Raw genomic sequence first — 27,372 nt, 5'->3', positions numbered from 1 at the left:
GCCTCGCCATCTCTCTCCGGCGGCCTTCGCTTCGCCTCCTCATCTCTGGCTCTGTCCGTCCGTCGGCTTTGCCTCGCCTCCTCATCTCTGCCTCGTTCTTTGTCAGTTTGTTGGTCGCCATCGGCCGTCTACCTCTGTTCTAAGGTAATTGATTTTGTTGTCAACTCACTGGTTTTAACATGCATTAGTTTGGTTTTTTTTTTGTCTCTTCAAATTTTCTTTCTTGTTTGGTTGATGACAAAATAGAGTAAATATTGATGAACCCAACAGACTTTTCTGTTTTATTTGATTGGGCTGATTCAATTCACTTAGTTTTCTATATTTGATCCTAAAAGGAAAAAAGAAAAGAAAAGTTTGTGTTTTTTTCCTCTTATGTATATGAAATTTGAATTGTTGTTACTATGATTGTAGATGGTGATGATTTCAAAGTTTGACATTCATCACTTTCTCTTGTTTTTCTCAACAATCGGACAAATGATTCTCTTTTGTTTTTTCTCAGCAATTAAACTCGGTATGGTCGGTTGGCCCACCGAACCTACTGCCCTTACCTCGGGTTGTTTTTTTCGGTTTTGTCTTAAAGTCAGTTCGATTTCGTTTTTTATAAAATGGTGAAGTTGGTTAAGTCAGTTTTCAGTTTTTCTACACCTAACCTACTGATTATTCACCCCTAGGTATTGATTTGGTCCCAACTTTTAGATGCAATTGGCAAATTCTTTCTTTGAATTCTAATAGGGATATATTCGAATGTAGAGAAAGCCTTGGTAGAAAGGATTTCTTTTTCTTCTTCTGGTTGAGTAAAAAGGTTCTTTTATACTTGAGAATAAACAAATGACTATTGCTATTAGAAGAACATAGTAGCTAAAGTTCTTTTTCCCCGATAATGAACGATGCTGTTTTTGTTATAATTGATTCCACAGATCTCCCTTTGGGAAATTATTATTGTTTAAATGTTCATTTGGCTTCGTAATGCTGAGCTTTGATTCTGTTTACCTACCAAACCAGCTATGGTCAGCATGGTATATTTGCATTATTTTTTAATATAATCATATTTTTTTATTTTCCGTTACCTTTGTGCTTTGTGATGTGCAAACGTAGTGAATTCATGTTTGTGTTTATATGCATAAGTTGATTAACTTCTATCTATGATAGTATACAAGAAGGTTCATGACTTGCTTCTGTTGAATTAATAAACTCTACTTTTACTTTTTATCTAATCAAACCATCTTCAATTTCCATTTTTTCCCTTTATTTTCACAGTTCAAAAATGGCTTCCCTCCTTAAGGCCTCTTCCAATGTATTTCTGTCCGAGAAGCTACCTTTCTTGTCTAGAAGCAAGACAAGACAAGGTGTTGTTCCAAAGAAAGTAACATTTCGTTCAGCACCTGTCGCATTATCCTTGTCTACATCGACTGGAACCGTTGAACATGACCCAATATCTAATTCTCCGGACATTGCCATCCCAATCATGGTACCCTTTTTTTCGTCTCTCTATTAAAAGGGGAAAAAGGTTGAAATTTTCATTATATGTGCTTGAGTTGGATTTATTTCTGTGTGGTGTATGTTGCCAATGTGTTTGGTCATAAGTGAGTAAAGCTTTAAATTGATCAATGGCAAAGGAAGCGTCTTTTTCTATATAAACATTTTGATTTTGTGGGTATTCTACCAACGGAACTTTAACTTTTAACATCTTTGTCACACGGATTTGGGGTTTGGTTACTTGACATGTAGATAGATAGTAACTTTGGGGGTGGACAAGTTTAGATCATCTACTTCGCCTAGCTATGTTAATATGAGCATTTGCCATGGGGAATGGACTGGGGATTACTGAAAGTTATTTCAGTTTGTTCTAGCAATTCGGGTAGCTATTTTTTTGGATTCTGATTATTATGAGTGAAAGAATTTCTCCTTAAGAGTCGGATTAATTGGTGGTGAGTATTATTGTAAGTATGTATTATGGTTTTGTCCCACATATATTATCAACTTTTTCATCTATGATATTTGTCATTTATTGTTTCTATGTCTTTACTTTCTCAACTTGGTTGCTCTTCTGAATTTTACCTTGTTATTCTTTCTAAACGGTCATGACGGTTCCTTTTAATGAGAAGATAGGCTAACAGATAACATTGTTTAGCATTCACCCCATGGCTTGCTGTTCCATTTTCCTGCTGTAGGTAAATGGTTGTACTGGAAAAATGGGAAAGTCTGTTATCCAAGCTGCCGATTCTGCTGGCCTTCATGTTGTTCCTGTGTCTTTTGATGCGGAGAAGAATTCTGGACAGACTGTTGAACTCTGTGGGAAAAAGATTCTTGTGCATGGTCCATCTGATAGAGAAAGGATCCTTGCTTCTGTCTTTCAGGAGTATCCAAACCTGATTGTGGTGGACTACACTGTGCCTGCCGCAGTTAATGGTAACCTATCCAGGAACATGCATTTAAAACTACATCATATTTCATATTAGATGAAAAAGAAACTAAAACGAACTTGAGTGAGAAACATTTCGATAGCGTGTTGTATAATGTCTCCAAAATCTGAAGCAATATTTTGTGGTGATATTCTATACTATGATTGAATTACTTTCTTCTCAGCTTATCATTAAAAAAGTTGCGACTTGTTAAATAAATTTATGCATGCTAGTCAAGTCCGATATTATGATTTGATCTCTCTATTAATTGTTATGGGATTGGGGTGTTTGATAAATATAGATAATGCTGAGCTCTATGGCAAAGTTGGAGTACCTTTTGTTATGGGCACCACTGGTGGAGACAGGGATCAACTCTATAAGACTGTTGAAGAGTCAAAGGTTTATGCTGTGATCTCGCCACAAATGGGGAAACAGGTCATCTAACCCTTAATCAGTTGAAATACTGTTTTAACTGTTGGAAATATAGATTTCCTTTTTTGGTTGCTTATTACTAACTGCTTTTTTAGGTTGTTGCATTTCTTGCAGCCATGGAGATCATGGCTGAGCAGTTTCCTGGAGCCTTCTCTGGATATTCTCTACAGGTACTTCTTTAAATAAGGTTATTTGTTTTGAAAGTGCTTGAAAAAAATAATATTTCAAATTAGGTTGATTAGTTATAACCAATAATGTTATAACTTCTAAACAATTGAGGCTGCAAAATACAACTGTTTGTGGCAATATCAAGAAGCCAGTTTGATACATTGTGAAGAAATAGCACGACTTGGAGCAGTTAACTTTTGGATCTTACATTTGTGGATGGATTTATCCATTAGTGATTACATACAATAGGGAATTTGTTTGTAAGAAGTTTTCTTGGGCTTGTGTTTACAGTTGCTTATCTTGGTCTTTGGATATGATAGTCCTTTGGAATGCCTCCTTTTCTTAAATATTATTTATAATAAGTTTTCTTAGACACCATTGTTAGTGTTTTGTCCTATTGGTTGCATATAGCTAATCTTCATTGTTCTTGATTAGGTGATGGAGTCCCATCAAGCAGGCAAGTTGGACACCTCTGGTACTGCTAAGGCTATTATTTCTTGCTTTCAGAAATTGGGGGTGTCATTTGACATGGATCAGGTGTGTGGTTCTCACATATTCTAAATTGTAATTGAAAGAGAAATGAAGTTCTTTTTTCTTATTGGTTAGGGGCTGGGGAGGGTAGGAGAAGGTTAGGAGATTTTTTGACCCTTAGGAATGACATAAATTCCTTTATTATATGGTTCTTTCAAGGTTTGGACTTCTAACTTGTCTCCTTTTCTATTTTCAGATACAAATGATCCGGGATCCCAAGCAGCAGGTTGAGATGGTGGGAGTACCAGAAGAGCATCTGTCCGGTCATGCTTTTCATTTGTATCATCTAACATCACCTGATCAAACGTATTGACTTAACTTTTTCACCTGTACCCTACATCTTGTTCAACATGTAAACATCAATGACCTTTCATTGATCTCCGATTGAAAATTCTTCTGCAGAGTGTCGTTTGAATTTCAGCATAATGTTTGCGGCAGATCGATATATGCAGAGGGCACTGTTGATGCTGTACTTTTCCTTGCTAAGAAGGTGCAGTTATTTATATTTCTCTTGCCAGTTTGAATCTATTTCTAGTGTTTCACCGAATGTTTTTACTATTACTGCCACAGGCGCAGCCAATAAAAGGCGGGATTTCGAATGCTTGTAGTTATTAACTGTCTTCGACTTCTGTGAACTTAAAGTTTGTCACAGTAGTGTCTCAAATTCCAGGGAAACTGAGCATGAAGTTTGGTTAAGTTAACAATAAAAGGAGAGTAGCATTTAGGGATCATAATGTTGATTATAACAAATGTCATGGCGAGACTAGGGTGTTAGTTTAGTTTTATGTTCATATCACTATTTGATTGTGGATATTGTTCAAGTGCAGGTTAAGTTGAAGGCAGACAAGCGAATATATAATATGATTGACGTATTGCGGGAAGGTAACATGCGATAAAATATGTTTCTTATGCATTTTGTTGTTGGAGTGTATTATTTCGCAGCTCAAGATATCTAGGATTACGAGACTTAAGCCAATTTTGATTTCAATGGTATGAGCCATCGCTGTTCTTTGCACAGTAAGTGTAAGAATTGCAATATATATGATGTTGAAAGGGCACTCTTATTAAACAGTGGCTAGGAATAGTTAATGTTCGCCCTCCATAAAACAGGCTCTTAATTTTTCTTGCAAAAGTTGAGTGGATGTGTTGGAAGCCAATTTTTTTTTGTTTGATTCGGTTGGTTGGGCTAAGACTTGAGACAGCGGGAGACTTTAGAACAACGGTTTTAGTACAACGTTAAAAAACATAATGTGAAAAAAGTGTTGGGAGATGACTGCTGTTCCAAAATGTATGTAATTAAGAAGGTCCAATCACGACGTCAAAGGTTCCACGTCGTGACGTGACACTGTTTTCACAAGAATCAACCTGGTACAAGTTCACAGACCAAAAATTTCACTATTTCATACAACCAATTCACCTATACAACAACAGCATGTGGTTCAAAACACACCAAAACGATACATTTAATTAGCATTAAACAATTAAGTTCCAAGTTGGACAAATTTGATACAAAATTGGCTTAAACTCTAGGTACATGTCATTTACAATCGAAGGAGTCAGAAGCGATTGTCTGGATGTTGGCTTCAAATCCAAAATGTACGTTGAGTAATAGATTCAGTGGTATATTTATAATTCAAAACATAAACATATAATTTAACATTAACAATGAGCTTTAGCACATTCAAGCATCTTTGTACTCAAAATTCAATTAAGACATATATCGAATGGTCAATTATAATTCATTATCTATTCATATGTACATATGCATAACAACATGTTAGCCAACCAATTCAACGATATACTTATGTGCTTAATTTTAACTTGATTACTAATTATCAATTATACAATACAATTAAGTATTAAACACAAACACTTATATAATCATGTCATTCAATTCAATTTTGGAGATTATTGACTCATCCATATTCGTTCTAACCCTCTAGGCCTTGTTTCGATGAATTTACGAATTGGATCACGAACTTCTTTGAAATATAAAACATATCAATTATACCATTACTAATTCCATTTTCAGCATTATAATCATATTTATCGTTTATAACCTCTATTAACTTGACTCGAACTTGGATAGATATTCGGATCGTCCAATCAACACACCAAAGTGCATCATGGCATACAAAACGCATAATTGGCACACGAAGTACATCAAGGTGCATAAGCGCATATCTAGCACATGAAGTGCATCCTGGCACATAATGTCCTACTCAATCCAATCATATAGTATGTTAACTATATCCAACTCAGCTCGATTAGTTAATAGGGTATCAATATCCAATTTCACTACAATTTAGTACACATATCATTTTTCAATCATACACACTATTTACATTTCAATTTTGTAACATAACATATATATTTCATATCATTCAATACATATTCTCACTTGGTTCTATAACATATATCATATTCCAAACAATTCATGCTATTTTATTTTATTCAATTTTGTCATCTACACCGAGAAATCACATTTAAGTTCAATCCAACAACTCATATCAATATTGTATACTTACATTGTTACTTCCGTATGCAAGTAACATGAAAATGCAAGAAATTTATATGACTTTAAATTATAAATGTACAAACTAGAATTTTCGACTACTTGTCGATCACTTTCGTTTTTCCTTTCCCATTCGACGATTTAGTGTTGTCGTTAACTATGAATAATCATAAAACACATCCCGTTATCAGATTTCAATCGAAACAAAATCAAATATCAATTTTTAAAAATTTTGAAAATTATTCAATTTAGTCCCTAAAATTGGGACAAGCATACCTTTCAATTTAAAGTCTCGCATTAAAATTAGATTTCACCAAAGCCCATTAGAGACTCTCTATTTTCTATCCCTACCAATAATTCACGACAATTTTGGATTTCATTCAATTTGGCCCCTAATGTACGAAACTAACAATTAAGCTTGACAATTTAGTCTCCTTTCACATACTAAGCTTAATTTTTAACAATTTAACACCAAAACTATTCAATTCTCTATCATGGTAAAATTTTAAAACTTTTACAGTTTTTCAAATTAGTACAATGGTTAGCTAGATCTAGCTCCCATGATTCAATTTCCAAAAAAATCAAAGAAAAATGGTTAAGGACTTACTTAAAATTAAAGCTAAATAGCTCAAAACCCTTGGCTATGGCATCAAGCTCTTCTTTCTTTCCCAATTTCAGTTGAAGGAGATGGCATTCTCTTTCTTTCTACCGAAAATTAACTTATGTACTAGGATTAAATTATAATTTAGCTTACTTAATTAATTAAACCTTATTTTAATTAAGTTAATGGTCCTCTGATCATACCATACACTTATATGACATTTAACATTGTATAATTGTTGTTTTGAACCTTTTTTTTTAATTGCAATTTAAATTCCCAAGCCATTTACTAATTACAAATTTATACTGATTGGATTTTACAAGTCTCTGGGCCTTAATTAACCACAATTTCGACTAAATTGGCTATTTAAAATCCAATTCAATAATACACTAACTCCAGAAATGTCTCTATTAAATATTTATAGAAATGGGGGCTTGAAACCATCTTTTCCGACACCAGTGAAAATTGGGTCGTTACACTTAGACCCTAAGGAAAGAAACAACACTAAGTAGAAGCTAGAGACAATTGCACGAGTATACAGGAAGCTTACCTAGAAAGATGTAGTTTTTGAATACCCAAATACGGAGGTCTGAAGAACTTTGATGAACAAGCTTCTTTGTTGTTCAATTTATTTATTCTAGAGTTAAATTTTACATTGGATAGGGTACTATTTGAAAATTTACCATCACTTTGTTTTTCAAAGGGTAAACTACACCCATGGTCACTTTTGTTTACCTTAAATTACGTTTTAGTCACTTATGTTTGAAATGTTACATTTTAGTCATTTATGTTATCATGTTGTAACATTTTAGTCACTGAGCCATTAATCGTCGTTAATGGTGTAACGGTAAGCTGGCGTGGTACGTTAAATCATCATTTCAAACAAAATTTTAGGTTAAATTATACAATTGATCCCCATATTTTTTCCTTTTAAGTAATTTAATTTTTTTTCTTTTATGTTCTTTAAACTTTCCTCTCTTTTTTTTTCATTCTCTTTTGTTTCTCTCTCTGTTTTCATACCTTTCCCATTTCTTTTAACATATTAGGAAGTCGAATTGGCAGTGAAAAAAGAAGTAGGAAGTCAACTGTCATCATTTGCCTATAACCAAAACCCATAAACCCATACCATGCTTCTTTCTTCACTACAATTCAACTTTCTGGTATGTTAAAAGAAATAAAGAATGTAGGAAAACAGAGGGAGAAGCAAAAGAGAATGAAAAATAAAGAAAAAAAGAGGAAAGTTAAAAGAACATAAAAGAATTAAATTGCTCAAAATGAAAAATTATGGGGACCAATTGTATAATTTAACCTAAAGTTTTTGTTTGAAATGATAATTTAACATGCCACGTCAACTTACCATTACACCATTAACGATAATTAACAGCTCAGTGACTAAAATGTTACAACACGATAAGGTAAGTGACTAAAACGTAACATTTCAAACATAAGTGACTGAAATGTAACATAAGGTAAACAAAAGTGACCATAGGTGTAGTTTACCCTTTTTCAAATAAGACAAATGAATCTTTCCTCTGGAAATACTCTCGAGTTCTTAACATTGACTTGCGCATATGTTATGAATTCCTGGCTAATGGAAATGTTATTGAATGTTATTTTTAGAAGTTGGCAGTTGAAAATATTACTGATAGGGTTACGGTTGATCATTCATGGAACTGGTATCAACTTTTGGATGGAAATTAAATCGGTGTGAATTTATGATGTACATAATTAGTGTATAGAGAATATATAGCAAACACCAATAAAAAAAAAAGGAAAGAACTCCGATTTGGTACAAACTGGTATGATCGATTCATTGTCACAGTTGAGATCGAACAATCAGTGTTAATGGCAAAGTTCTTTTTTGAACAAAAATTGGCTTGGGATCATTAGATTTTATGCTTGAGCATTGATCGTTCTGTCTTGACAACACAAAACTAATTGGAAAGTTGACACAACATTAACTCTTCAATCTTTAGTGTCTCTATTTTCAATCTTGAATTTATTGAAAAATTCAACTCAGTGATTCAAAGGAAGATCAACAATCTCCCATTACAAACAACACAAGCTTCATATCTCTCTAACATGTGGTACCAATTCTTGTAAAAACATCAAACAAAATCCAATCAAGAAACCCAGAAAACCCAAGTCAAGTTCAAACCCTTAATATTATTTACTACAACTATTTATACCCCAAAATAGTATTACCATTGCCAGCAACACTTCCGGGACTAGTTTTCCCTCCCCTGTTTTCACCATTAATAGCATTGGTCGATGCTAATGAAATCCCCTTCAAATCTTCAACACTTGCAACAATCTTTTTTAACATCATCATCCTTCATTTCTTCTCCCCGGCATTCGCAGGTTTACTCCCCCTCGAATTCGACGGCCACACCCCATTCTCTTTTGTCCAGTTATTCCCTGATGCTAGTGGTGGTGCCAATTCCATCCCACTCCTAACTGGTGGCTTTTGGTTTTCTTTCCTTAAAGTTGCTGAAAAATTAGACACCGATTGAGCCAAAATAGAGGACCCTTTCCTCGAAACCCCCACACTTGAACTAAACTTCACTTGTTTCTTCGTCGGCATTTGTTTTAGTTCGATTTCTTCCTTTTCTTGTTGCATCATCCCACTCTTCATTCTCAGCTTTGTTTCTCTCAGCTCTGCATAAGCTCCATATGTGGGACCCCTTTCCATTATAGAACTCTCTGTTGTAAGCCTTAGGAATTGGGTTACCGGGGCTTGAATGAAAGAAATAGGGTTGAGAACATGGAACAGAGACTCCAAAGAAGCAGGGTTTGGCTCTTGGGTTCACCAGAAAGATTCTCTTGTCTCTGCCATTTTTAAATGAAACTTGGAGGATCACTCTGTTTTTACAGAAAAAAAAAAGTAATTGAAGGGGAAAAAATGGAATTAATGGAATATGTTGATTTGAGACTTTGCAACGTCCTAATTGAAAGACTAACGAGAGAAAGAAAGTCTTTTAGCCCTTTTTTTTTTACTTTTACTTAATTATTAGTATTTATTAATTTCGCTTTTATATATGTTTCCAATGTTCTTGTTTTGAAGTGGATTCAAATTTATTGAATGTTTTGGTTTAAAGAGAAGTTAGATTAATAGGTTAAATTAATTAATTTAATTAAAATAATTTTAATATTAAATAATTAATGAATAGTAAATAATTAATGAAAAACATACATCTAACTTAATGCTATGATCTTGAATTTTTTTATAAACTTAAAAGGTTTAAATAACTTAATTTTTTTGAAAATGTGTGAAATTGTATCTACATTTTCTTTTCTGATTTCATATTTTTATTTTCATTTTATACTGATTAATCAAATTTTCAATTTTAATTGAATTAATTTTTCTCAGCAATAGTTTAACAAATGTTATTTTTTATATTCTACTAATAACACAAAGATAGTGTCCTTGCAAGTGTTGAGAGTAACACACTCATGATTTTATATAATGTTCAATATATGAACAGGTAGAATCATAATTATTGAAAAATTTTCCTGAACTCCTGTAATTGACTTGGTAGCCAAAGATTATTCCCCTATAGAATCCACCCATATTCAAACCTTTAAAAAATTAAGTAGAGAGCTTTTATTTGATCGCCTCCCTTTAAAAGCATTAACCCTAATAATTATATTATCAACACAATGGTCTAACACTTCCCATTTCCCCTTATCAAAATGGACGACTAATATGTTGTAACATTGACAAAAAATTCCTTTACCAAATCCAGTCTGATCTTTTCTTTTTCTTTTTTTAAAAAGGATATGCATAAATCATTAGAGTTTATTTTGTTTACATATGAAGGCTTAAATAATGGAGAAAACAAAGGGTATGAAACAGACTCTTTCACTCACTCTACTGTCTTGAGGCCATCTTACACAAGCCTCATGGACTAAGTCAAAAAACGACCGGATTACAAAATGGAAAATCAAATTATAAATTTTTATCATTTTTTAAGCAAGAAAATACTTTAAAATTTAGCGACTTTGGATGAGCCAAAGCCAAGACCTGCCTTCCCCCTTTATTGAACACTCACCAAACACATTAACTAATGCAGATATAAGAATATAAAGAAGAGATGCTTCTAAAAGGGTAAAATTTTATCAAATAGAGGGAAAAGGAAAGGAAAAGATAAGGGTTGATTAGAAATGGTTTATACATGCATTACATACTAACTACATCATCCATGGCATGTAATGGTTGAGATGGTCAAACTTTGTGATGCTTGTACTTCTGTCCTAAATTGAATCTTGTGATTTTCTGGTTGAATCCATTCAGCACCAGTGTCCTCACTGCCTCAACTCCTTGTTCCAATGCTTCATTAATCTGTCAAAAATACCACCCATTTAACACTTCACTTTCATCTCTCAAATTACCCTACTTAATAGGAATACCCCCGTATTTGATGCATATTCAGATGATAATAATGAGGTATATTTCTCTGAATATATTTTTTCTAAAAAAAATGAAAATTTAGCATACACGTATCCAATACTCTCCCCCGTTCTCCATCAACCAAACTTCAATGTTGTACATGTAAATAATGAGAAAGACAAGAGGCAACTAAATACCTGATTTCGTTCCGCAGGACTGAACTTCTGTAGAAGATAAGCTTTCATGTCCATAGCACCAGGTGGATTTCCAATGCCTGAACAATCAATTATTCTTGTAGAATTATGGAACTGTGAATCACCATATGCATCTAATCTACCTTTTAAAAGGGATATGTGTTTATGATGCAAAAATTAAGCAGAAACTGATGGGATTCAAGGAGCCCACCTATGCACAACCGAGGAAACTCACGACTGCCATCCAAATGCCCCATCACACTCTTCACTCTGCAACAAGAAAGCATAAGTTAATGTTTTCAAATCACCATTTGTTGGGAGAACGGTGAGGATGCACTTAGACACAGGAGAAACAACTTTGAGATTCATTTATTGTTCCGTATCATAAGGATGAAATATGAACTAGTGTTGCTCAAATACATATGATGAAGATAGCTCAATGAATATACGGAATGATTTCAACCAGGAACCGTTGAGCAAAGAACTGTTCCGAAAATAGCCAAGTTATGTCCAAGAAATCAAACTTAGATTACCAAGAAAACAAATTGGTATTGAACAATATATACCCAAACCAGGCTCAGAACTCCAGATCACATGGAAAGGAATGAGGCATAAAATACAGCTAATACAAATTCTGCTACCAGTAGTGTAATATCAATGGAACATACCCATTATGATGCCCATGTCCTCCTTTTGGCTGAAGCCTCAGAACTCCATTTGGCAAGCTCATCTCGTCATATATCTACATTGGAAAGCTCAAAGTTAAAAGTGTTCTGAATAATAATCAGCTAACAAAAAGGTTGGTTAACTTCTTCTACTTGACGGTATGTAAGAGTGCCTACCAATAAAATGTGACGCAGGGGTACTTGATAATAAGCAGCAAGAGGCCCAACCTTAATAACAGTAAAAAGAGTCAAAACATCAGAGATAGAAATGGTCATAAGGTGGCTTAAATCAACCACAAAACTTCACTTAAAAGTAATGAAAAAGATTGTGGAAGAAGATACATAAACAAGATAACGGGACATGCATTACCATATATTCCATACACATTCTTTATTCATCATCATATTAATATCTTGAGTCAGCATTGTGATAGAACATATGCTTATTTAGCTGCCTATATGTCACTACAGCCTTTGATTTTCAAGGATGTAAACTTGAAATAATATTACATATAGAGCAAAACCTATTCCATCATTAAAAGAATAAGCTCATGTAAGAAATCCTTCTTAGTAAACATGAACTTGGGTGTTGCAGGGTAATCTCTCAACAGGTAAAAGTCCATAACGTAGGATTAACCATTTACATATAAAATGCCTGTCACAGTTCCCCCCTCAAATGAAAAGCACTAGTTAGTACTAATAATTAGGGTATTGCAGTGTTTTCTGGCAGCATGTAAAATCCAGAATACAGGACAAACCATAAATACAAAGGTGAAGGCATTTACTTGCATTCGAATTCAAGTAGGTGCATGGCTAAGCATTCAGCAATAACTTAAGTTAATTACATAGCATCCATCACAATCTTTCGACTGTCTATTCCTAATTCAGACATGCATGTAACTAAGCGCAAACGATTTAAGTGAACAGGTCAGATTGAGGAGCACTCATGGCAAGTAGCAAGTTTTTAATCACTTTTACGCTCTTTCCTGAACTACTTGTTTCAGGACATCAGTCTCTAAATTTATAAAACTAAAGTTGAGTGTCTTGGGTAAGTTTCAAACAGACAATTTTCCCAAGTATCTGCAATGAACTACATAACCACTTATGCAGTGAATCTTCAGTAACATTTTAGCTGCACCTAATCCATGACAATGCCTCCACTTGTCGAATGGTCAGGAGGCAATTGGTAAAAATAAAATAGAAATGTGGCACTGGTATATGAACCAAAACATGAGGAGATTCTTCGAAAGGACGTGTAAATATATATAACTAGGAACCTGCCATATAGAATTCATATGAGAAAAGGGGAAAACAAAATGTATAACTAACCGATTCCCCACTGAAATTCATGTATGCCTGAGGTTTTGCCAACAAAATTGGTACTTCTCCAATGGCACCTGTACTGATCACGAAAGAAACCCAAGTAAACCATCAAGCATAACTGGGAATCTCGAAAGACAAAGAAATTAAGTCCCAGACAAAAATAAATAAATAAAAGACCTAAGCAACACAAATACAAAATATATACCTATCCCTACTAAAGCTTTTGACTGTATAGTATTCAATGCAATCCCTTCCGATTGTGAAATTTGATCAATCATTTCAAAACCAACCTGTTACATGCAACTATGTAAAATATCATATCATCAAAAAGAAAAGAAAAGAAAAGAAAAAGCTGTCTGGCTTCATAATTTGCAATTCATTACATTGTGTCGAGTTCCATGGTACTTATTTCCAGGGTTACCCAATCCAACAACCAACCATGGTGTATACTCCACTTTAAATTCACCATTATTATCTGGCAAAGAAGCACGCAAACAAAACCTTGTTGATCCTTGATTCCTTTGACCAAAACACCGGCTTCTTGGACACAAAATGCAAGTGTTTGGAACAGAGATTGCATGCAACATTGACCTAAAACAAACATAGCAGAAAATATTTATCCATAATGAAATAAAGAACATTTAGGCTTGCTGTTACCTGCAGTTCCTTTATCTAAAAGATTCAATCTTTTACTATAATTTTCTCTTTAGAGCATAATCCAAAAAATGGGAAATTTACAAATCATTATTTTGGTACATTTCATTCAGATTTCTACATTGTTTCCTTTCCTGGCCAATATAAGCTTGAACCCAGCATTTATAATGAGCAATTCTTACTACAGAACAGAAAATGCAGTGAAAAAGTAACTAAACAAGAGGTGCCAAAAAAGATGAAAACTTGTGAATAACTAAACATAAACTCAGCGCTTTTTTGCTGCAGCTCAAATTCCTGAAGAAATATCTTTGAAAACACACACACACAAGTGCAGAAAAATAAAATAAGGAAAACTAAAAATATAGAAATTAGAAATGAATAAAAGAAAGTCGAGGAATTAACCTGTTTCACTTTGGGTACTTCAATTCAATAAAAGATACTGATAAATACTAAAAAGGGGTGATAGATAAGAGCAGGTTCAGTTTGTATTTTGAGTTTGAGGCTTTAATTTGGCGGATTTGTCTTAAATTTGGATATCTTCCTATTTGGATGATTTTCCCGTAAGTTTCATGAATATATATGAGATTTAACTGACAATCGCTGGGCTTCTAAAGAAATTTGGGCTTAACTAATTTAACTCTTTTTATTCTTCTGTTTTTAATTTTATTGCAACCCATTTATTTATGTTTCGACAATTAAATTCTTTTTTTTTTCTTCTAAAAAACACCTTATCGCCATAGGCTAAATAAGCCAAATATGTCGTCTTTTTTTGTTAATTCGCCTTTTAGGCCCTCTTTTTAAAAAATTATGAAAATAGATTGATTTTAGAGAGTGTACACACTCTCTCTCTCCAAGATTTTTTTTTAATTTTGTTAGGGTTAGGGTTAAAATATTTTTAGAAATTAAGATTTAAGGTTTTAGGAGTGAAATCATGAAAGTTTATAGGTAGATTTATGGGGTCAGGGATGCGATAACACGTTTCAGAACACATACATTTCATATGTCATGCCGGGATAGGACCATTACCTCAGAAACCCATCTTATGGAAGTTAGGTTTCGGAGTGATAGTACTTGATAAAGTCATGAGTCGAAGTCTCTTGATCCATTTGGATAAAGATCGGACAGTGATCCGATATTGAATGAGGTAAGTGGCGGATTAAAATACTTTGGAACAAGTTCATCCAATCACAATTAGCAACTCCCCTATCAAGCCGCTCCCTAATATTCGTTTCAGGCAAATTACCCCGTTCCCACGTAAACTACGGACCCGAATATCCAATATCCATTAACTGACATTCCTCAAGCACATTCCGAAAATCCAACATTATTCTTTCTTCCCTCGGCGTACCACCCACCTTTTCATAAGAGTACAAAATTTCGTTAAAGTCGCCACAAACAAGCCAAGGCAAAACTTGACTTCTCCTTAGACTTTTCAACAACTCCTATGTATATTCCCTATGACTTGCATCAGGTGCCCCATAAAATCCAGTCAATCTCCACCTTGGACCAACTTCATCTTCTTGAATTTCCACATCAATGTGGTTCTTTGAATAATTTCGGATTTGGACCATAAGATTTTTCTTCCAAGCCAGACACAAATCTCCCCTAGTTCCTTCTGCTTTAACTTTTAATCCATTGCAGAAACCACACCTCCTCCAAACCCGCTCCATCCTAATCTCATTCAATTTGGTCTCCATAAAGAAGACTAGTGGGGATTATAAATCTTTAGCATGTGCCGAAGTATCCGCTCAGCCCGTGGACTCCCCAACCCACGGACATTCGAACTTATAAGTTTCATTGCTTCCAATCAGCTTGCCCCTTGGCAGTCGCCGATACAGATTGAATCAGAACATTATCGTGCTCTTTGAATAATGTTAATGAATTCTTAGAATTAGAAACGTTAACATTCACAGCCTCCTATCTAGGCCTCTTTTTTCCGTCTCCACCCTCAGTTGGAATTTTCTCACTATTGTGATCTATAGTTACAAGATCCAGGCCACTAAAAGATTCGCCTATAATTTCTAGCAAAAATCAATTATAAGCTAATTCGACCCTTCTTCACTAATCATTCGGGTGCTCTTTTGTGAGAAACCTTCATAATGTTCCTACCTAACCCTCGATGTCCATGGCCTGACATCCATTCGATAGTGCATTACAAAGTTCAAAGACTGTGAAGGGTTGAGTTTCGAATTCAATTTTGGCTTAAGGTTTCAAACATAAAGGTTGATTAAGAAAGGCAATGTAAAGCTCAAATTCAGGAAGTAGGGATAATGTAATGTTTAAGGTTGGTCCTTTAGGCTCAAGGCTATACAAACAATGCCTAAGGTCTTTCCCGGATTAGTCACCTACCAACGATCTATTAAGCATGCATCTCTTTAAACTAACAATTAGCAATTTAAATTATTCATCTACAAGGATTCATATATTTTATTCATCCTACTATACATTTTATACATTTTCATTTCGGTTATTGCCTCTAATCTATTATACCTATTAACTAAGTGAACTAATTAATCTACAATTAAGAGCAAGAAATTATCTAGTATCATTCAAAATTTACAAGTTTGGCAATCTTATATATGCCTTTGATATGTACAACTACTAACTTATTACTCAATTACAATCCAAGCACCGTGCAATAACACAAATTAAAAATAAAAACAAGAAATATTTTTGGATTTTTGAAAATTAAAAAAAAAAAGAAAACTTTTTTGAATTTTTTGATTTTTTTTTGAAAAATGCATAAAAACAAGAAAACATAAACACACATAAAAACTTATATGCACTCATCCACACTCAGACTACACATTGTCCCCAATGCGTTCAAAAGAAAGGATAGAAGGTTACTGGACTTCCCTAGAATGGAACATCAGACTAGCTCAAGCGTCCACCTCCTCGTTGAAGCTCCATATGTCTTGTAGTCTTTTAGGGTAGCTCAATGCATATAAGAAAAACAAACAACAAACAATTACAACACGTAAAATAAAAATGTTCCAAGACAAAAATTAAAGTGTTTAAAGTTTTACAAGCCGCATAAAATAAAAAAATACAAAGACATATAACTAAGCGGAATCATCTGAGATTAACTCTGGTTCCATGGGTTGTTTCCCCTTACCTCTTGTGCTTGAAGGTTTGTAACCCTTGTTTGATCTTTCTCATGGTTTTTCTAAATTGATCCCTCGTCTAGGTGTGGATATGAATGTTGTATTCATCGCGTTTTGATCTCTGTTGGGTTTGTTATTCCTTCCACACCTTTCTTGAACCATGTATCTTTTCGTTTTTTTTTTGCCACATTGGTTTTCCTTCCCCATGATTACTATCACATTTCTCTACATATGTTTTCATCATCTTAATTGTTCAGGAGTTGTAACCTCTTGATTCAACAAGCTTATCTAGTTGTTTTTGAATATTTTCCAGCATACCTTCTATTTTTGACTTTGTTGGGGTCAATTGAGTCTGCTCTCCTTTCGACCCATGTCCTCAAGTTCGTTGCTCTTGCTGGATTACTTTAAATTTCTGATAGATTGAACTCGTTATCATATGCGTAGTCGGTTGACGAAACGGTTTGAGTGGATCTATGGGTACTCTTGCGGCTCGGCATAGATCTGTGATCAAATGCGGAAAGAAAACCCCCGTATCATCTCTGATTACACAACGTAACATGAACTTGTAGATCCATGTACCTATAAAAATTTGTTTCCTCTGTAAAATAGCAGTTAGCAAGATGTCTTGAAAGGGGTTAACAATCCTAGAGCTAGAAGTGGGGCAAACTTTCATACGGAGAAAATGTAGCCATATTTTATCTAATGTGGTAAACAAAATTGGGTTGAAAGAAATGGGAAGATTTGTATAGACCTCCCTCTCCCATTCCCCTTTACCTTCTGTGAGATAAAGGATTATATAGTCCACATTCACACCCTTAAAATTTCTAGTCTCAAGCAATTCAATCTCATTGTTTGCTAAAAAAAGAACTCTATAATACTTAGAGATTATGGACGGGGAGATTTCAACCTCTCTTCCCCTAACATACACTTTATCCTCCTCGAAAAATTTTAAATTGGCATAAAATTCATGAAGCACAGAAGGCACTACAGGCCTATGAGGTCGAAGGCTGAATTCCCTCAATTCATAGAGATCTACAATATCTCAGAACTCATTTTCAAAAATGACATCCGGATCGAACCCACATTCATAGATAAACGATAATCCATGAAGTTTATGAAAGAAACTTTCAGCATCTGAGGACACAAATTTTTGAATATTGTATGTGATCTCATTCGATGTATCGAAAGATTCTATTGTGTTTAACCCTCTTGAATATGAAACAAAAACAATTTATGCCATGAAAGTAGAATAAGGAGGGTGTATTAGGAACTTTTACAATGCAATAGGCAAGTATGAGACACCCAGAGTAGCGAGATGCAACGTTGTTGTCTCTTGAAGGGAAACACCACCTCTTGTCGCGGCTATTCTAGAGTATAAATTTGTAGTAAAGAGTTAAAATGAGAAGGTAAATCATAAGAGAAGGTTCAAACCCTAGGTTGAGTTTGAAAGAAGCCTTTGAGAGCCCTTTTAAGAGAAAAGAGTTGAAAGGGTAATGTAACAAATGAATATAGTGTTAAGTGGGATGATTTAGGGTTTTTGAAGAGTAAGGAGGTTTAAAAACACGTAGGTCACACAAATATGACAGATTTTACAGTGACCCGGTTTAGGTATTGTGATATTCAAGATTGGGTATCGCAATACCAAGAAAAATTTCAAAAATCCTCGTTTTTCTAACTGTCAGCGGTATCACAATATCTTATGTTGGGTATCACGATTCCACTGTCTTCCTATTTCTATATCGAGTTTTTTCGATTTTTTTTTAAGTTCAGGAGCATTAGGGTAAATCCTGAGTCTAAACACAGATGATTTACAAAACAAGAATTAAATTCATAAGTGTGTAGTTAAAACACTAATTTCTGGACTCTCCGTCATTCCACTAAAATAAAATTTTCACAAAGTCTGGGAAACCTTAATCCTTTGTTTGTTCGTTAATCGATTAATTGAAGAATTTTTCATCAGTTTCAAAATTTGATCTTGCCTCGCCTTTGGCTATTTCCCAATATTCCTTCCGAGCCCTTTTTCCTTTAACTCCATCTCACTCTTTTGCATTTCTGGAAGGGTATTTAAAGGTGGAATCACAAACTCAAATTTTATTGAGTTCCCTTTCCTCTAATGAACATCTCCTAGTGGATACTTGTCTTTGATTGGTTCATGGTGAGGGCTTTTTTCTATGATTTTCGAAAAGTGTGATGGCTCTTACATATTTACCTCTACAAAGTCATAAATTTCCCTGTTATGTACACATCTTCACTAGGTTTTCCAATTTTCACTTGGTGTTGGGAATTAACCTTCATGGTGTTGAGGGCTTTCTTCTCTACGTCAATAGTATCTGGTTTAACACTGTTGTACATGGAGTTTTTCCACCTGGCTTGGTATTGTAAGAGTTTAAGTATTTGGCCCAGCTAACTCTTAATAACTTTCATATTTTCCTGGTACTCAGACATTCTATCCTCGAAGGTTTCATCTACATCGGGCATTTTACAATCTTCATTTGGTTCTTTTAGATGTGTCTCCTCCTCTTGTTTGTTGCTAGCCACCAGATACAAGTAAGTATACCAATCATAGCAAGGGTCGTACCTCTGTTCTATAAAAGGTCCGTAATCGTCTCAGCTAAGTGTAGACTTTTCATTTTCCTCATATATCAATGTTCCCTCAAACCACCTACCATGGTCATCAAACATGACTTTAAATTGGTCATAAATCAAATGGGCTCAAGCAGTTTATCAAAAACAGAAAGAGGAAGGGTTATATCTAGAAATCCTACTTTGGCTACTTATCTTTACTTAAAAGTGTACATTAAAAATTACTCAATCTTACACAGTCTTCCCCAGCAATGGCGCCAACAACTTGATCGGCTGCACGCATGCGTATTAAAAAAATAAATTTATGAAACTATTTTTAAAGCTCGATTTTACTGCAAGCATATAGGTCAGTTGTAATATTTATAGTGTTATAATGGAACACCGAAATATTCGAAGGATCGAACCCAAAGGAAGAGGTGATTGAGAAATAACTAACATACACAATAGAGTCTAAGCGGCTACTCATACGATTTTATAGTACGATAATTCATAAAAAGATGAGTGTGTAAAAAATTAAATATATTACTTTAAGGACTAAATTGCAAGAAATATAAACTAGAGGGGCTACCCAGCAAATAACTAATGGGGTTGGCTGACTTCAATGTGGTTTACCAAATCTCAGACTAGGATATAAATCACATAAATTACCAAATGGCTCCATTTTATCTTTCGATCTCAATTTATTGACTTAAACGAATTATGTTCGATTTATCTTCCGATCTCACCAGTTAATTCAGAACTAACGAACGAGTGTGCGACAAGATTACCTTTCGGTCTCACTTTATCTCGATATTCCCTTATGGGGCGTCACTACCTAAGTTCTTAGTTCTATTCAAATTAGTCAAATTTGCTACGATTTAACCCTTTGTCCAAAGATTTTAGTTTATCCCCATGTCCATCAACCAACCTCTTTAAAGGTTTAGCTACATATTCTTAAAGTAAGGAAAGTAAACATAAAGATGGAAAATAAGGCAGCCATGAAAGTAAAGGTTGACAAAAATATAAAAGTTAATATTTTTATGTAAGAAAACTTAAACAGCATGAAACCAAAAGCATTTAACAGAGAAATCTAAAGCAACAAACATAAAAGGAACAAGTTTTGACAAATTTAAAGTAAAATAAACTGAAATACATAAAATTGAAGTTTAAAGAGTTTTATAAGCAAAGTACATGGGTTAGAAATATAAACAATTCTTAGCTATAGTGTTAACTAACTTAAGTAACATAAAGAACAACAAGAACAATAAGTAAATGCAGAAAAATGAACTCCAATCTAAGATAGAAGAAGAGAAAAATAAAAACCCTAGAAAAGTGTAAAGAAAACTAAACCTAAAACTAAGCTAATGTGTGCCTCCTTCTTCTTCAGTAATTTTTGGCTGTTTTAAAGTGTGTTTTTATAACTTTTTGATGCCAAAATGCCCCTACACGGGCCTTGTCGGATTAGTAGGTCGGGTAGACAAAGGCTACATTTTTTGTCGACAAAGGCGATTTTCAGAAGAGGATATTGCAATATCTCGAGCAGTATTAAAACTTGGGGCCTTCCTTGAGAGGTGGATATCGTGATACCCAAGGGGATATCACGATTCACTAAAAAGACTCCTTGGTCTTCTACACTGTTAGAGATATCACAATTCTAGGGGTTAGATATCACGATACCCTTGTCTTAGATGTCATTCTTATTCATTTTCGACCTCTAAATCATCCTTACAGTACTCAAACACACATTAGACCTCCCAATGGCACTATCGGCCAATTTTGGTAAAAAAAACAAAATTGAGACATTTTCACTTATTACCTGAAAATATGAAAATAACAAAAAGCTATGCTAAAAACTATGTTTTGCTCAAGAAAAAGCTCCTCAAGTGCGTTGGAAAAGCCTAATTTTCCACATCGATTTGTGGTAGATCAATAGCTACAATGGTAGATTGCCTATTTAGAAATACATATACATACTTTCTTTCAAGAACCGTCCCTTAAGACTCATTCAATTTCATCACAAGACTAACCAAACCAAGTTAACTTCTGATGTATCAAACCCTTATCATAAAATTATCTATCAAAGAGATCTCAGGACTTACCACAAAGGCAGATAAACCAGATTCTGTCACGTAGGCATCCCTAAATATGCCACATAAGCGTTTCATAATTTGCCACAAATGCAACAAAAAATACGCCACTAAGGCTTAGCAGATCATGCCACACAGGCAACACACGTTAATCACGTGTTTACTGTCTCGGTGGACTTTTACAAAATGTGTCATGGGTTTCTCCCTCATGGACTTATACATATCTTCATGTTGTGATCTTCTAGTTCGATCTACATATCATAAAAGGCATCACTATGAGTATTCTTATTATCATATTATATCTTGGGTCTCAGCTATATGGGCTTACATATCCTCATGCCGTGATCTATCAGTCCAGTCTTCATCTCACTGGAGGCAACACCATAAGTGTATTCGTTGTCATTTAATGTAATGGGTCTCTACCACATGATTTTACGCATATCTTTATATCGTGATCTGCCAGTCTGGTTAGTAATATAATTGCCCTACCAGAGGCATCACAAAGGGATGTTTTACTCAGAAGTTACTTACCCAGATTTATTCACATACTTGACTGATTCTTACTTTCTCATATAAGATCTCACAGACATACTTACCGTTTAACTTCTTACTCAAGTAGTACCTCACACAAATCGTCCTTAATCATATAGGTTCTTTACATTACTTCGCTTAAACACTTACAAATTGCTCGAGATGTTATCTGTTTGGAAATTTGTCTATATTGTAGTAAACATGTAACTATTTTCTATTTATTTGAACGATGAATAAATAAATAAAGTTAATTTCACATTTCACTATTATGTCTTTTGTATTTATGTCTTTTATATTTTGCATGCATAGCGAAATTGTGACAAACAAATATTAGCTCATTGATTGTCTAGAGTTCAAAATGAATAAATGGCATTGTAAAGAACGTTTACATTGCAAGAAAGATAACTTACTTCAGTAGATAATCTAAATGAGCCCGTAATCCCGTAAGAGAATCAAAGTGAGCATTTGATTCAAATACTAAGAAGGATTATTATGTCGTTTACAGTTCCAATTGGGGAGATGGCTAGTTTTGACCATCAGAGCAGTTAACTTTACGAGTAGAGACATAGATGTATTCATTGGTAGAATGATACATTGGACTGAACCCAAGATGAATTAATTCTGAATCCGTTTGTAAATTAATTCACTTGTGACATTTATGGTGTGATTTACCTAAATCCTGAGTTAGTCATTGACCATGCGTATGCAACTCATGTGCTTTGATATAAGTGGAGGCTTGCTTTAAAGATGATTGATCCCGTAGCTGGTAACTTGGGTACATGACTTGTGTATGGCATGACTTTACTAGCAACAGTGGAATTCATAGTTTAATTAAAGAGTCAATGATATCCTCTCATTGACATTATGTGGATTGATAAATATGGAATGTGGCTACGGGTTGCTTATTCTCGAACGAGCAATTTATCACATTCATTTGTTGACAGTGATCATATTAATCATTAAGAAAACATAATGCTGACAATATGATAAAATATGATTGTATTGAGTGAATAGATTTAACTCAAAGAAATCAAAGATATCATATGAGGGTAACACACATATGATGAGGTCATTGGACAAAGCATTTGGATGAATTGCTTTTGTAAAGAATATACAATAAGGAGTTTTAATCATGGTACTTCTTGTGTACTGACTTCATAATTAAGTAATTGCGAATGATCGGAACGATGCTTTTGAACATAATTGCAATCACTAGAGCCTAATTATATATGTCTGATTGGTCCCTTCGCTAGCTCAACAAAAGCTCGACCGGACTATATTTGAATCAGAAAAAAAATTATATGACTTTGGGAATAATTTAATTGAGTCGATTTTTTCGATGTGGAATTAAATTAGGTGGTAGTAAGAATTATTCAACTAGTGAATTTGATTAAAGAATTTTCTTGAAAAATTAATTTGGAAAAATTAATTTTGATCAAGTAAAATTAAATGAATCAAATCAATTAAAATTAATATGATATTTTTGGAAGTTAATTTTCAAGTTAGACAATTGGCTCAATAGGTAATTGAACTTGAAAATTGGACCTGAGATCGTAAATTGGGCCTGGGAGCCCAAAACTGAGATCAAGACCCAAAAATTGGTCGAACCGAGCTGATATGTGAAATCGGTCTGACAGTCTAACCGGTGGCTAGACCGGACCGGTCAGGTCGTTATTGACCCGGACCGAACCGACTCAAGGTGCCGTAAGGGTGTCGCACCTGCATCACCGAACACGGTGGTGCCGGTGGCTGTCATGGCGGCATCCTGGTGGCTGGCGGTGGTTGGTATTTGGTGGTTGAGGAGTGGAAGAGTTACACTCCTACTTAGACTCTATCAGAGAATTTGATTTCAGATTAACTATTCCAAAAAATAATAATATTTTAATAGTTTAATATTAATTTAAATTTAATCTTATCTTAATAGTATTTTTTAATTTAATATTAAAATAATTATATTAATATTTAATTTAATGTTTATCTATAAGATAAACATTATATTATTTAATAAAATTTAATATTAAATTTAATCGATATTTATCTTGATAAATATTATATTAATTTAATATTAAAGTAATTAAGTTTAATTATAGTTGAACTCTTTAAACTCTCCCTATATAAAGAAAGCCTTGGGTCATTATTTACACACACTTGAATTCAAGAGGAAGTTGTAGAGAGAAAATTCTCTGAAGAGATTATTTTAGAAAATTTCTAAAGATATTTTTTTTGATTTACAACTTGACTCAAAAGTTTAGAGAAATTGCAAAATTACCCCACTGGTAATTTTTGTGAATGTTTTTTTATTCGAAGCGAGCACACACTCTGTAGACGTGAGCTTGAAGATAGCGGAGAATACTACTTGGTCGAAATGCTCATCCTAGATGAATCGAAAAGGTACAATTTTGATTAATTGTTTATTACTTTAGATATCACAACCAATATCTTGTTTTGGAAAATTTTTAAACTATAGTTTTTCCCTAAATTTATTTTCCACTACATTTTCTAAACCCGTTTTTCCAACATTATCAGCATACATATCTCTAATTGAATAGTTCACATGCAGGAGCCAAGATAGAGAGTCATCTGATGCTCGCATAGACTGCAGCTTGGAGTTCTAAACTCGAACATCTCTTTTGAACCAGCAGTAGCAACTGCTTAAAGAACATGGAACCATCATTAAAACCCATTTACAGACAAATTTCTAACATCTCAATTACAGACAACCCCCATACAGGGCTTCTTATTCATAACTTACTGTTCATGCTTCTTAATATCCTTATTATTTCAAAAACTTAACATGCAGAGTTATCAGACTTATTAGGAGGTGGAACATCCACCGATTAATGCAAAAACCTTAGCTTCTAGCTTTATAAAGGAGAAGAAAACATATAAGTTTAAGAAGAAAGCCAGAGTAATATTGAAGGAAAAAAATCCCCCAGAAAAACTCGTCTTACCATATATATACACCTAGTTCCCCCTAATGGAACTTGACAAGTGTCGATTGTATCCAGAATTTGTCCTAATAAATGGCTACAAAATCTGGGAGAAATATAAATGGGAATCCTATACAGATATTATTTGACCAATCAGTTCAGTTGGCTCCTGACCAGGTCACGTTACAACACCCAATTAACACAGTGCTCAGGCAAACCGGGTGTACTATACTTTTGGCGGTAACTCTCACTAGGCTTACTCTTCGCTTGTCATATTCTGTTCTTAAATAGCAAAATAACCTGAGATAAAATCTTTAATTCCTTCCACAACAGATACTTTAAACTAAACTTTAATCCGCCAGAAGATTGCTAATAGGCGAACTACACTACGTCAAACAGATAACTTCACATGTACACGTCTTCTAATCGAATCCTCCAAACTTGGGGTGTGATAGAAAATGTGTCTCGGGTCTCCATCTTTCCACCAATGCGCTGATGAGTGTAGATTGAGTTTGCAGCTCCCGAGCATATGAGACACATGCAAGAATCACATGTCTTGTAAGTAATCACGAATTTCGGTGTCTAGACTCTTTGACAAATTATGAACCTTGCAAAATACGAATATCCACCTATCAATGAAAAAAATAATTTAAAAATAAAAAATTTAAATTTAACTTAATTGAAAATAAAAAAATTTAAATTTTTTCGTTACCATTATTGCTTAAGTAGCGAAAATGTGCTTGTAGTCAAAACAATTTAGAGAGCTTGCCATTTGTAAAATTTTAATAGAAATGAATATACGAAATAATTAAATAAAACTATAGTATTTTTAAACAAAGTGTATAGAAAATTTTTGAACAAAAATTGAGAGAATTGAGAGTTTAGAGAGAATAGAGAAAGTTGGATTTGAGTGAAAAGAATGAAAAATGACATGGTATTTATAGGAAAAAAAAAATTCCCATTGGCTCTTTTAAATAATTTTACCGTTGCCAACGTTTAGAAAGCCGTTGGGGGAAAACGACTGTTGGAGGAAAGCGCGTCCAGCTGGTCGCGCTTTTTGCATAGGTAACAGGAAAGCGCGTCTTGTTTTCACACACTCTCTCTAAAATCGACCTATTTCCCTAATTTTTTTTTTTTAAAAAAAGGCCTAAAAGGCCAATTAAAGAAAAACGACATATTTGGCTATTTTAGCCTTCCCCAGAAAGAAAGTTCATATATTTCAATATGTTATTTAAATATAAAAAAAAACTCATGTTATTTTTCATCAATTCAAAAGAATAAAAATTAAACTAAGACATTACTAATATTTTTTTTTCATTTTTTAAAAATTATCTTTTATTTTTAAAAAATACATTTTTTATTTCTCAAGATATCTATCAGAGCGAGCCCAATAATTAATCATTCGCATTTTGTAGACCTATTAAGGGGGTAGATGCTGGCCACAAGTTTTAAAGCTACTCTATACCTAGGATCGAACCCTCGACCACTAGTTAAAAGATACACTTGATAAATAAAAATAAATTTTATTATTAATAATTTTTTTTGTTTTTTTTATCTACCCTCTTGTGAGAGAGCTGACTTCTTTTCTCGCCATTTATGTTATACAAAGTAAGACTTTGGTTGTCTTTTTAAAAATATTGAATTCATTAGTGCTCTTTTAAATGCACCTCAATGATTGTTCATATTTATCCGGATTATTAGTTTTAATCAATTCAATCAATTCAATTATCAATGATTGTTCATATTTATCCGTATTATTAATTTTTAATCAGTTCAATTATCGATTCAACCGGTTTTTAGTTAATTCAATCAATTCATATCAGTTTTTTATCTAATCAATTTAAAATAACTTTCAAAATCAATTTCCCGACCAATTCTTAATTCAATGAGTTTCAATTCCAATCCAAATAACACTGATTTAGACACAGTTGGCTAACATTCATGATTGCATCCGCCGCAAACTCTGGCCTCTGCTAATGGGAGTGGGCCACACAAGATTATTATTGCTTCAATTCGTAAATGACTTGTTTTTCTCAACCTCATCACTACCACCATACATATACTATTGCTAGGAAAGGCAAGAGGGGCGTCCACATAATTGTGTTGGTCATGGGTTTTAAACTTTCATGGTTAACAAGAGGGGCAGAAGCACAAAAAATTGGATATGCAAAATAGTAACAGATACCCAAACCAAATTTCAAGAAGCAATCATAAAAAAACTACGTATATTTGTTTACTTTTCAACTTGGCACCAAATGCTAGAAACGGTCCCGCTAAGCAATA

The 27,372-nt window shown here is 33.9% G+C and overlaps 3 protein-coding genes across 3 annotated transcripts; 1 reads left to right on the top strand and 2 right to left on the bottom strand.

Moving 5' to 3' along the window:
* LOC105801031 (4-hydroxy-tetrahydrodipicolinate reductase 2, chloroplastic) lies at nucleotides 1–4,690 on the top strand. The gene is made up of 9 exons (XM_012632378.2): nucleotides 1–144; nucleotides 1,258–1,468; nucleotides 2,172–2,409; nucleotides 2,704–2,837; nucleotides 2,930–3,004; nucleotides 3,438–3,539; nucleotides 3,730–3,839; nucleotides 3,936–4,023; nucleotides 4,361–4,690. Exons 2-9 carry the CDS (start codon nucleotides 1,265–1,267, stop codon nucleotides 4,427–4,429), a joined length of 1,020 nt encoding a protein of 339 aa, XP_012487832.1. The 5' UTR covers nucleotides 1–144; nucleotides 1,258–1,264; the 3' UTR covers nucleotides 4,430–4,690.
* A 3,916-nt stretch (nucleotides 4,691–8,606) lies between these two features.
* LOC105801039 (uncharacterized) lies at nucleotides 8,607–9,627 on the bottom strand. The gene has a single exon (XM_012632384.2). The coding sequence runs from the start codon at nucleotides 9,339–9,341 to the stop codon at nucleotides 8,985–8,987; it is 357 nt and encodes a 118-aa protein (XP_012487838.1). The 5' UTR covers nucleotides 9,342–9,627; the 3' UTR covers nucleotides 8,607–8,984.
* A 1,117-nt stretch (nucleotides 9,628–10,744) lies between these two features.
* On the bottom strand, nucleotides 10,745–14,436 carry LOC105801048 (chloroplastic group IIB intron splicing facilitator CRS2-B, chloroplastic). Its single transcript, XM_012632393.2, has 9 exons — nucleotides 14,278–14,436; nucleotides 13,605–13,812; nucleotides 13,427–13,511; nucleotides 13,228–13,295; nucleotides 12,076–12,126; nucleotides 11,902–11,975; nucleotides 11,445–11,503; nucleotides 11,237–11,313; nucleotides 10,745–10,991 (listed from the first exon to the last, which is right to left on the bottom strand). The coding sequence occupies exons 2-9, from the start codon at nucleotides 13,806–13,808 to the stop codon at nucleotides 10,875–10,877; spliced, it is 735 nt and encodes a 244-aa protein (XP_012487847.1). The 5' UTR covers nucleotides 13,809–13,812; nucleotides 14,278–14,436; the 3' UTR covers nucleotides 10,745–10,874.
* Between the last annotated feature and the right edge of the window lie 12,936 nt (nucleotides 14,437–27,372).

This window comes from Gossypium raimondii, chromosome 7 (genome assembly GCF_025698545.1).
Source record: "Gossypium raimondii isolate GPD5lz chromosome 7, ASM2569854v1, whole genome shotgun sequence".
In the NCBI taxonomy this organism is placed as follows: Eukaryota; Viridiplantae; Streptophyta; class Magnoliopsida; order Malvales; family Malvaceae; genus Gossypium; species Gossypium raimondii.
The sequence above is the reverse complement of the archived record's forward strand: the minus strand, read 5'-3'. Positions and strand labels throughout refer to the sequence as shown.

Excerpts from the sequence above, each read along its gene's own strand:
- LOC105801031 (XM_012632378.2), top strand. The coding sequence starts at position 1,265 with ATGGCTTCCCTCCTTAAGGCCTCTTCCAATGTATTTCTGTCCGAGAAG. Across the intron at positions 1,469-2,171 it reads ACATTGCCATCCCAATCATG|GTAAATGGTTGTACTGGAAA; the intron begins GTACCCTTTTTT and ends TTCCTGCTGTAG. Across the intron at positions 3,005-3,437 it reads TCTCTGGATATTCTCTACAG|GTGATGGAGTCCCATCAAGC; the intron begins GTACTTCTTTAA and ends GTTCTTGATTAG.
- LOC105801039 (XM_012632384.2), bottom strand. The coding sequence starts at position 9,341 with ATGGAAAGGGGTCCCACATATGGAGCTTATGCAGAGCTGAGAGAAACA.
- LOC105801048 (XM_012632393.2), bottom strand. The coding sequence starts at position 13,808 with ATGTTGCATGCAATCTCTGTTCCAAACACTTGCATTTTGTGTCCAAGA. Across the intron at positions 13,296-13,426 it reads AAAAGCTTTAGTAGGGATAG|GTGCCATTGGAGAAGTACCA; the intron begins GTATATATTTTG and ends TGATCAGTACAG. Across the intron at positions 11,976-12,075 it reads CCCTGCGTCACATTTTATTG|ATATATGACGAGATGAGCTT; the intron begins GTAGGCACTCTT and ends TTTCCAATGTAG.